A 12,037-nucleotide genomic window follows, 5' to 3' on the forward strand; every position below is an offset into this window, starting at 1 on the left:
CCATGAATTTCAATTACGCCTACAATAAAATACGTCTTTCTGAGGTTTAGGCATACATAACCTTACCTCCCTCTTTGACAGACTGTCTTGCTGGAGTATGAGTTCTTTCTACTATCGTTTTACTAACAAATGCCATAAATTCCTGCACACTTCCTCTCTGAAAAAAGCTAAATGACTGGAGATCATATGCTGATTTCAGCCAAATGGCACTGTTCGGGCCCTTGTACAACACATTCAATGCATATAATTTCATCACTGAAGCTTTTATATAAATGCGACGAAGATCACGACCAGAGAGAACGTTATTTCGAGTCCTAACTGTGATGAATAACAAAATTGATTTCTAATTTACAACTTTTAAAATTTTCAACACTTTGAGAGATTGAATACTATCACCAATATAAAATACTGATCTTCACAAAAGTATGTCCGTTGGTATATAAATGCACGAAATGATTTAAGAACAAAACTTCGCTTGTAAAAACATTTTCTTTCTTTACTGACACATCACAGGACTCACATACACTTCAGCTGACATTTTTAGATTCTACATCTACAGGATAGCAAACATCAATTTTCTTATGACTTTAATCATAGCCGACTAACTGTAGATGGTTCTGATTTTAATTTTGTCATGGTTAAGTTGGCTACAGCATCAGCATAGAAACAAATACAGTTTCTACTGTATTTGATAGAAACTCCCAAAAGATAACGGAAAATAAAGAAAACCCTGTAAAGCGGTAGTTTTAATTTAATTTAATCCTAATTCTATGCTTCCTATTTCCCCCCAAATCTCTGATCATTAACTATAGGTACCGTATCACATTACTGTGCCCTTCGATCATAACATTAATACTCGAAGACTGTGCCAGCGTAATGTATAAAAATACAAAAGTTGCATATAAAATTGATAGAAATGAAACTAAATAATTATTTTTCCTTTGCTCTACTACGAAAGATGAATGTTTATACTGACAGAATTAAAGAAACTCCATAATGATTACGTTTTGTACCAATCCTTGACTGAATGGTCAGCGTTGAGGCATTCTGTTTAGAAGGTCCCGGATTCAATTCCCGGCGGGGTCGGGGATCGTAATCGCGCCTAATTAATTCTTCTGGCTCGGGAACTGGGCATTTGTGTATGTTCCAACACTATTATCTTCATATTCAGAGAACACACTACACTTCCAACCACCACAGAAACATGCAAAAGTGATTACTAGACCTGGGATGTTCAAGTGCTAAAATGTAACTTAGCTGCCTAAAATATAGGTACTCTCAAATCGGTTCTAAAATATTTTTAGGCAGCTTCAATTTTACGAATTTTAATAGGCTTCAGTTAAAATTTCTTGTTCTTTCTTAATCCGCTTACCCTCCATGGTTGGATTTTCCCACGGACTAAGCGAGGGATCCAACTTGTACCGCCTCAAGGGCTGTGAGGTTTTTGGTCAGGGTATACAACTGTGAAGGAGGACCAGTACCTCAACAAGAGGGCCTCACCTGTTGTGCTCAACAGGGGCCTTGTGGGGATGGGAATATCTGAAGGGATAGACAGGGAAGAGGGAAGGAAGCATCCGTGGCCTTAAGTAAGGTACCATCCCGGCATTTGCCTAGAGAAGAAGTGGAAATAACGGAAAACTACTTCGAGGATGGCTGAGGAGGGAATCGAACCCCCTTCCACTCACTTGAACTTCCAACGCTGAGTGGATCCTGTTCCAGGCCTCATACCACATTTCAAATTTCGTGGCCGATTCTAGAACCGAACATGCGCCTCCGAGGGGTGGCAGCTAATCACACTACCCACTACACCACAGAGGCGGACCATCAATTAAAATACAATGTTTATTTTGCTAAATTGTTAATAACCCGTAAGGGGGGAATGTAAATCATGTTTTACTCACCTCTTTGCTATAAATGCCACAAAATATTTTTTAACACCCGATGTGAAAGGGGCACTGATCTCTATAGAGTGGAAAGGGAAAAAAAACCTGTAACCACTTTTTAAATAAAGACGAGTTGGAACCTGACACTTTCGGCACAATTTATATACTGAGCAAACAGGAATACCAGAATGTTTTCACAGAATTAAATGGAGGGTTCTTTTTTTCTTCTCCACCAGTTCAATGGATATTGTATCTTGCCTGGTGACAGACTTGCGGAGTATTCGCTGGAGGAGGTTCTTAAGGCTTTCCGGAGAGTGGGGCTTAGAGCTTTCCGATTTTAAAATTTTGTTTAAGATACTGAAACGAGTCAGCAAATATTTTATTTTCTCCGAATATAGTAAAAGCTTTGAACCGATTTAGAGATGAAAATGCGAATTATAAGAATATAGGCAAATATAGGTTCTAACGTCATTCAGGCACTACAGGACCACCCTTCCTAACCTTATTATTACAAGAAACGTGTAAATAAAACTTCATTTTAAGTGATCTCTCCAAAAGCAAAATAGGTCTTTCCCTAAAATCCAAGGTCTAGTGATCATATTACTCCATATAGGGATGGCGTCAGGAAGGGCATCCATCCGTAAAATAGTGCCACCGAGCTCGATAGCTGCAGTCGCTTAAGTGCGGCCAGTATCCAGTATTCGGGAGATAGTAGGTTCGAACCCCACTGTCGGCAGCCCTGAAAATGGTTTTCCGTGGTTTCCCATTTTCACGCCAGGCAAATGCTGGGACTGTACCTTAATTAAGGCCACAGCCGCTTCCTTCCCACTCCTAGCCCTTTCCTGTCCCATCGTCGCCATAAGACCTATCTGTGTCGGTGCGACGTAAAGCAACTAGCAAAAAAAAAAAAAAAAAAAAAAAAATGCCAAATCCTATGTTTGACCGTAGCTCGTAGCTCGTAGGCAACGGTTTAACATAGCTTTCACCCGCGACCCCACACATGTGGGAAAAGCGTTAAAGGTAGAAGAAGGAGAAGAAGAAGTATGTTTTATGTACTTTGTTTCAATTTCCTTCATGTATAATTAAATCTAAGATGGGAATACATGTTGACAACTAAATATTAAAACTAATATGATGTGTACGCTAATATTTTACAATGTTGGAACTTACTTGGAACTTACTTACACTGTATTGCCTCCAGGAAAGCGGAAGAAAAGTTTCGACAGCTGAACAAGTTCAAGGTTATTGCAGCCAAAAACAGCACAGACCTTACCTAACATAGTTCAGTACTTGTATGATTGTAATTCCAAAAACTTTTGTCACCGAAAAATTAAATTTTCACGAAAATCGTCTTCTTAATGGAAATCCAAAAACAACATTTCACACCACGGTACATCAGCTGGTCGGTATTACTCAACGAGCTAGAAAGAGGACTATAGAGTGGGTAGCCTATTGGACCACTACATTTGAATCTACTAATCTACTATAACGCCGCGTCCGCCACACTCTAAGCGATCAAAATAAGTAGGCGTGGTGATTGAAGCAAGTACACAGGCTGTTTCGTCCGACTCGCTGGCTGAATGGTCAGCGTACTGGCCTTCTGTTCAGAGGGTCCCAGGTTCGATTCCCGGCCGGGTTGGGGATTTTAATCTTCATTGTTTAATTCCAATGGCCCGGGGGGGGGGGGCATTGGGTGTTTGTGCTGTCCCCAACATCCTTGCAACTCACACACCACACATAACACTATCCTCCACCACAACAACACACAGCTACCTACACATGGCAGATGCCGCCCACCCTCATCAGAGGGCCTTACGAGGGCGGCACTCGGCTAGAAACAGCCACACGAAATTATTATTATTATTATTATTATTACAGTTGTCTTAATTAGGAAAGCACACAAAGATAGAAAATTAACGCTTTTCCAGTAATTACAAGAGAAATCACAATACATTGCAATTAAACAAATTTAGTCCTACTTATAGAGAATTAAAATGTAGAAGAGAAAACCTTGAACAATATAATATAACAACATAGAGAAATAATTCATAGCCTATCACTTGAATAATAATAATAATAATAATAATAATAATAATAATAATAATAATAATAATAATAATAATAACAGAAACATTTCCTGGTCTCTTCTCAGTTACCTGGAATCGGCATTAAATATGAATTCATCCCAATTTTACGGCCGGTTGCCCTTCCTGACGCCAACTTTAGGTGGATTGTTGTATTCACTATTGCGTGTTTTTGTGGTAATTTTTAGTTTATTCTGTTGCCTGTAGATGAAGATGGTTATCCAGTCCCCGATCTGGAGGAATTAACTATAGAACTACTCAGTTAAAATCCTCAACGCGGTCGAATCAGGGGCCCTCTGAACCGAAGGCCAGCAAACTGTTCATTCAGCAAAGCAGCCGGACACTAAGCAATAATAATAATAATAATAATAATAATAATAATAATAATAATAATAATAATAATAATAATAATAATAATAATAATGTCGCCGGCCTGAATTGCTCACACGGTTGATGCTCTGGCTTTCTGGCTCCGACTTGGCAGGTTCGATCCTGACTCAGTCCGGTGGTACTGGTATTTGAAAGTGGTCAAATCCGTCAGCCTTGAGTGGCATATAAAAGAACTCCTGCGGTACAATATTCCGGTACCTCGCGGTCTCCGAATAAGTAGTCAGTGGAATGTAAAACCAAAAAAAAAAATTTACGAATAATAAGTACCGTATTTTAGAGCCGTGGAGTACGAGGTTTGAAGTGAATAATGGTGTAACAAAGTATCCCATAATAATAATAATAATAATAATAATAATAATAATAATAATAATAATAATAATAATAATAATAATAATAATAAAATCAGGACAAGAATTTGCAGGATAAGCAATTTAAAATAATTGTTTTAAAAGACGACAGCCGTCCTTGTATTAATGATCTTTAATCATATACTTATATGAATAATTCACTTCCACATTTTTGGACGAAGATTCTGGTAATGCCGATTCTTTTTATTTGCCTTATATTGCACCCGTGTGCGATAGGACAATGCTAGAACTACGAAGGAAGTGGCAGTGATCTCAAGGTACAGCAGACCACGCATTTGCCTAGTGTGAAAATGGGAACCACAGAAAACCCTCTATCAGGGCTGTCGACAGTGGGATTCAATCTCATTATATCCCGAAAGTAAGGTAAGAGCTATATGCCGCAAACCACGTATCCAACTCGCTCAGTAGTAGTAGTGATATAGGACTAAAAGTCCTCATATTACTCTGTATCGTAGACAGAGGTAATGAGGTGACTAGGAAATTCAAAATACTTTAGGTGTGGCGTTGGACAGCAAGCGTCTTGTATCATCGTTGTTCGCTATTATATTTATTTTCAAAATGCCAGGTAATGTGTTCTGTAGGATACCATTTAATAGTACCGTACCTAAATAGTGTTATTGGTTTTTCGTCCTACCAACGACTGTTTACGGTTTTCGGCGAAGCTGAGGAGCCGGAGTATTGTCACGCCGGTGTTCCTTTACGGGCAGGTAAATCTACTGACACAAAAGTGACGTATTTGAACACCTTCATATACCAAATATGCAGGAACAGGCAGGAAACCGTTAGTGTTTCGCTGTTTGGTCATTTCCTACATGAAAATAAAAGAGTAGGCCTTCTGTACACTGCTGAATTGTGTTACAAGCACGGGCAACGTAATTCTGCTCTTCGCCAACTGTGTTGGCCTACTTTACTAAAGTAAAAACTTATTTGAGATATGATATTATATCCTTTGTGTTTTCTGTACAATTTATGCAATTGTGAGACGCACACGTAGAGAGCATAATTTATGCAATTAATTTGTTCGATCTAACCTATTAAAAGTAAAGTACTGTAAGCGGAGGGAACTATATGGATGGCGCTTGAATATGGCGTAGCTATTTCGACTTGGTACCACCCAGAGCGCTATAACAGCCACGTTAGACTGTACACATTAGCCATGCGTTAGCCACCTTAAAGTCTTCTTTCTAGCTCCTTGGTATTACTACTGCATTCAGTATCAAGGCCATCCCGCTAGGTGCGCTGGTAACCAATAACTTGCGATATTTCGCAAAGTGTCACATATACTCAACAAGGTTTTAACTATTTGTTCTGTGGTGAGGCTTCAGATTACTGTAATTTTACTTTAAATATTAGGTAGCACATTAGTGAAAATAATCGAGATATCTTGTGGAAGTTTGCGCAATAATATTCAAACCTTTTTTAAAATGGGATACGTATTTGCATGGCGCGCTGATTCGTTGTGCGAGTACATCAGGAGTCAACAAAGCGGTTGAAAGGAAAATTGCACCGTTGGGAATTCCCAAGTCGTACTTCGTTACCTCACCTTGAGTATTGAGTGTGCTGTACCAAAAAGACGCTGGAAAATAATCTTGTATTTTCCGTTGAAGAACTAGAAAAGCGACTGGAGATGATAAGATTTCTGGAGACATACTAAAAACAACGGATTGGCATATAGTACCATATCTGAAGTACCTACTTATTTGATTATTTTTGCATGAAGGAGATATACCAAATGAATGGAGAGTTACTATAGAAGCGCCTGTGTATAAATGAACGAGCGATAAACATAAAGCTGAAAATTACAGGCCAGTAATTTTGACATGTGTTGCATGTAAGCTTTGGGAAGGCATTCTTTCTAATTATATTAGACATCAAAAATAAGGTTCCTAGAAGGAAACCATAATTTAATTTCATCGGTTGCAAATGTTAAAAAACGCTTAAGCTTTTTAGGCTTTTTCAATCGTGAAATTACCAGCGCTTCGCCCCAGTGTAGCAGTGGGCTCACCAGTTAGATTGCTCAATGCCACTATGCTGACGTAATGTATAGTTGCTGGAGTGCAGATACTGAATGCTGGATTTCGAATCCCGTTGAGGCGGGGAAAATTCACTGAATATTATGAGGATTTAGCCGTTAGTAAGAGAGTGTCAAGGAAGTGAGTGGAACAGAGCAGCCAATAGGAATCTAGACGCAAGGGCTGAACAGATGATTTCATACCGTTGATATGCAGGATTGGAGAAACTTGGAAACGCGTGTCTGAAATATGACGGATGCGAGAAATCTAAGAAACAAGTCTGAAGAAGGCAAGCCCTGGTAGTGGTTAGGAAGAAATGCAATATGAGTAAAGGACTGCGTTCAAGGGTTGGACTGAAAGTGAAACATGAACCTGAAAGGTAGGCAACCCACACTGTAGAATTTAACGACATATTTTGGGTAAACCGGCGAAGAGTGCTCCGTGTTTTTAAGGCATTGTAGCTTCCACGCACTGTTAACTGACAAGACTAGACTTAAAACCAAAACCGTGTATATGGGAAATCGCGGGTAACGAATCCGCGTATAACAGGTTTTACCTAGAGGCCCTATATCATTTTTCAACGGATTTTTGATAATGTTCTAATATTCTTTGGCACGGTTATCAGATGTGATACTTTAAAGTTGAAAAACTCGTACTATTCGCACAGTTGATAACGTTTCCCCTTTTAATCATTATTGTTCATATATGAAAATGAAAACCTACAACCTGTTTTCCAGTCATTGACTGGGTCAGGGATGTAATGAATGAAGCAGATATAGGCTGTTAGTACGATGGGGTCGCCACTCCCAAAGTGATTTATTAATGAATGATAGATGCAATGAAATGAGAATGGACAGTGTTGCTGGAATGAAAGGTGACAGGGAAAACCGGAGTACCCGGAGAAAAACCTGTCCCGCCAGCGCTTTGTCCAGCACAAATCTCACATGAAGTGACCGGGATTTGAACCACGGTATCCAGTGGTGAGAGGCCGACGCGTTGCCGTCTGAGCCACGGAGGCTCTTATTGTTCATATAGTGTCTATCAAAGAGTAATGGATACAGTCCGTATTTCTCAGCAAAATGCACGTTTTCTCCTCACTTCTATAGCCAACAAGGAAGGTTATAATTCGTAAGACTCGCCTTAATAGGCAGTTTAACCACTTTTGATAGGTAGTTCTAACAAATGATTACTCTCCGGGAAAGCTGTTTAGCTTGCTTATTTTTAGTGATGGCAAAACTTTTCAGAATATCGATATACCGGTATCGGTTTTTGATCCATCGGTATTAAAATATCGATGTTATTAATATATTGGTCTTCAAAATATCGATATATCAGCGATATATCCGTTTTTAAGATTTTGGTGCTATTATCCATTAGTGTAAGTCTAGTTTTATATTTAACACAATTATTAAAGTATTCGTTATGTTTTATAAGTCTTGACACCGATCAGAAAACAAGCTTGCTTGTTGTTTTAAGGGGCCTAACATCGAAGGTTATCGGCCCAGAAAACAAGCTTAAAACAATGAGCAAGTAACATGACTTTTCACTACAATGACCCATTATAAAAACATTTACAGCCGATAGATGTTATGATACATAGAAAAACAATGTATACCAGGTGTCTAGTAACGAGCTAATAACTTACACCGTAAAACCATATGAAAAAATGCAAACGTATAATTTGTGTACGAAGTACACTTAATAATTATCAGAGCTCTATAAAATAATAAAACATTTATTTCCCAACTTCTTCCTCAGCACTGCAATTCCATTTGTTCGTGATAAAAGCATGATGATGATCTTAGGTCTATTTCCAATACCTCTTAGGTAAGCTATTTAGAAAAAGCAGCTTGGATAACTGTTTGCCACTTAATCAGTTTCTCTTTTCCGCGGTTACCGGCCTTTGAAAATAGTCTCTCTGCTGGGAAAGAGGTCGTTACAATGCTAAGTATTGCCTAGCTAACGTGTAAAGCTTAGGGTAAACTGGTTTCAGGTCTGCCCACAACTCGAGGGGATTCGCCGTGTGATTTACTGCCACAGACGTTGACAAGTACAGACTTATCTCTGTCTGTAACTCCAGTGAGGATTATGGTGTTGCCATTTTTCTTGTTGATTTAAGTGCTAAAGGTTTATGGTGACCCCGTATATCTATCACACATCAGCCTCGGATTCTGAAGATGATGGTTGCGGTGCTTCGTCTGAAAAAGAAGCGAAAAGTTTCTTAAAGTGATTCATAGCTCTTGATGCTGCTATTCGACCCAGGAAGTGGATATTATTAAATCTAGGGTCCAGAAACATAGGTAGGGCTAGCAAACGCGCCTGCTCTCGTTCTTTAAACCTAGTATCAAATTATTTAAGAATACAAGTTTTCAAGCTGTTCCAATGAGTTGTTTCGGTGATGAAGAGGAGATTGACAGGAACAAGCAATTGAAGAGTGGAATAGTCATACTGGCTGTCACATAGCTCTCTCCTGAAACTTCCCTTGTTAAACGTTCCCAGTAACACAACATGTTATTTTACTTCTTTGGTATTTTCTAATACTACTGCAGACAGCATTGGTGGAGAATCTGGTCGGCTTACTAGAACGCTGTTTACAATGTTGGGCAGAAGTAGAAATCGTTCAATCATATAGTATGTAGAATTCCAGCGTGTCCTAATGTCAAGAACTAATTTAATCTCTTCTCCTTCAGAAATTCATCTCAATTTTTGCTCTTCTCGGAATTGATCGCTAACATTCACTGACCGCTTGATGTATTTACCTATTTCTCTTATCTTTTGTATTATATCATGTAGCCCCTCAGTGTTCTGGATTGCAGTTTGTGCTAATAAATTTATGGAATGAGCCAAACATCTCATGTGCTCATTTTTCCCAAATAGATCACCGACTGCCTTCACCATTGCTGATTCATTGCCTGTAACAACACACAACACATTATCTGTGGGGATATTCCACTAATTTAATGCAGACAAAATTTGGTTGCTGAAGTAAACAGCAGTATGTGATTGCTGTAACGGAAACATGCCGAGTGTGATTGATTCTACTGAAGACTCTTCAATGAAATGAACGGTTAAGCCAAGAAAGCTGGTGGTTGTCATCATCTCAGACCAAACATCCCTTGTAATTGTAAAGTATTCCACGTGTTTGGTCATATTCTTAAAATTAGAGCTTAGCAAATCATAATATTTTTGTTAATCATGCCCTTCACAGTGTTTCTGGTGGGTACTTTATACTTCTCTCACGATATTATCACATAGCGGTTTCCACAGGCACAGCGGCCATATATCGTTTTGTAGGTCTCTATGTAGCATATCTTCAGAAGGGTAATATCTTTGGTCGTATTTGGTTAAGTATAACATATAACTAGTTATTTAAATGGGCTATGTATAATTGTATACATTGGCAATTAGTATAACATTTGTATTGGTTCTGATTTCATTAGAATGGTCATCACGCAGTGCACTGGATAAAGTTTTTTACGAGAAGTTATCCCGTTTCAAAGCCAGGATCACCATACTGAGGGCATTGGTGGACGACTGCATCACCACACCGCCGATGGAACTTGCTTTTTATAATACTGTAGTTAAGTTTCTGTTAACATTTTGCCTATCAATCAATTAGTTGAGTATGTTCATTTAGTTTATACCGTACATCAATATAAGTGCATGTTTTGACATATAAATGTTGTTGTGTATACACCTAGATAGTTTTATTATTAGAATAATTACGTTCACTTCAGTAGTATGAGCAATGTATGTTCTAAAACAACGGGTGCCGAGTCAGCATTTTCCCACGAGGTCATTGACCCCTCGGTCATTGACCCTTAGTTGAGTAGTAAGGCTACATCGATTCTGGAATGCGGTCATTGACCTCCAGTTGAGTAGTAAGGCTATGCAGGTTCCAGACGATTGAACGCGGACTAACGTCATAACCTTGCGTACGACAGCAAACCTAACATAGCAGACTCCATTGGAGGGGCCTAATTGGTCACGGAATGATCTGGGAGTGCATTTGACACCCTAAGTGAGGTTATGATGTCATGAGCATTCGTACGAGGTTAATGCTAACCTCACTGGCCAATCTGGAGTGTTGTTGACTCCTAGGTGAGGTTGTGACGTCGTACCGTTACGTAAGAGAGCAATACAAGCATCACGGACCACTTTGGAGGAGCCGAATCGGACGGCCCTCCCTTGGAGGAGCCGAGTCGAAAAGGCCACGGACCTATTTGGAGGAGCCGAATCGATCGGGAACCCATCGAGAAGTCACACATCCTTTAGGTGACTTGAAGATGATATTAAGACGTCATGACGTCTTAACCTAAACTTGCACACGAACGCTAACCTAACCTCACACCCAGGCTCCCCTTGGAGGAGTCCACTCGGTTAGGTGATTGGTAGCTGAGGTTATGACGTATTAACCTAACCTCGCTACGAGGAACGCCAACCTAACTTCAGACGGGTTACCCTTGGAGAAGCTGAACTAGTGAGGTGAACTGTGGGTGTGGTTAACACGTGTGTTAAACTTACCTTGGCTACGAACGGTAACTTAACCTCACGCACGCTATTTTCGGCTGCCCCTTGGAGTCGTGACGGAGCTGTGACGTAATAAGCGCGGTCGATTTAAAAATGCATACTTACCTTACATAAGCGAAAGCGCAGGCCTTCTCCTGAAAGAGCTCTGACGTGACTTCGTGAATTACTGTAAACAAATGGCTATTAGATCCCGCTAGAGCCATAAATAGTGGGGAATTGCTAGTGCGCATGTGCGCATGTACATCAGCTTGAGGTACACTCTGACGGCGAGTTTGCAATCTACTTTAAAACGGATTACTCACGCACTCACAGGCTCTTTGTCCGTCTCCCCCTTGGTGTAGTGACGGAGCTGTGACGTAATAAGCGCGAGCGATTTAAAAACGCATGCTTGTTTTTTACATAACCGAACGCGCAGTCCTTCTCCTGACAGAGCTGTGATGTCACAGCGTAAGTGCTTTGAAATTCGGACTGTTGGCTAAGGGTGCATGCCGTTGTAACCTAACGTGTGTCCATTCGTTGTCCCGTTTCTCTACGGTGTCGGCCAATAGCATCGAGAGGGCTGTCCTTGATCAAACGAGAATAGCATCCTTAACCCCGGCAAGAATCGAACACGGAACACTCTGAAGAGAAGGCTACAATGCTGACTATTGAGCTAAGGAACTGAACAATAATAATACCGTGCGAGTTGACCGTGTGGTTAGGGGCGCGTAAGCTTCAAACCTAAATATGAAATAATACTTTCCATGTGGGAGAGGAGGAGAAAAAGTTGT

The 12,037-nt window shown here is 39.9% G+C and overlaps 1 protein-coding gene across 2 annotated transcripts in view; it reads right to left on the reverse strand.

Moving 5' to 3' along the window:
- Ykt6 (YKT6 v-SNARE) overlaps nucleotides 1–572 on the reverse strand; it is a 56,225-nt gene extending 55,653 nt beyond the window's left edge. The window contains exon 1 of one of the 2 annotated variants that reach the window (XM_067149823.2): nucleotides 67–571. In XM_067149823.2, coding sequence (XP_067005924.1) covers nucleotides 67–253 — 187 coding nt within the window. In that variant the 5' untranslated portion in view covers nucleotides 254–571. Of the gene's footprint in view, nucleotides 1–66 lie in introns of both variants that reach the window. The other variant, XM_068228318.1, reaches the window with a different exon arrangement.
- Between the last annotated feature and the right edge of the window lie 11,465 nt (nucleotides 573–12,037).

The sequence above is a fragment of the Anabrus simplex genome, chromosome 6, assembly GCF_040414725.1.
Source record: "Anabrus simplex isolate iqAnaSimp1 chromosome 6, ASM4041472v1, whole genome shotgun sequence".
Taxonomy (NCBI): Eukaryota; Metazoa; Arthropoda; class Insecta; order Orthoptera; family Tettigoniidae; genus Anabrus; species Anabrus simplex.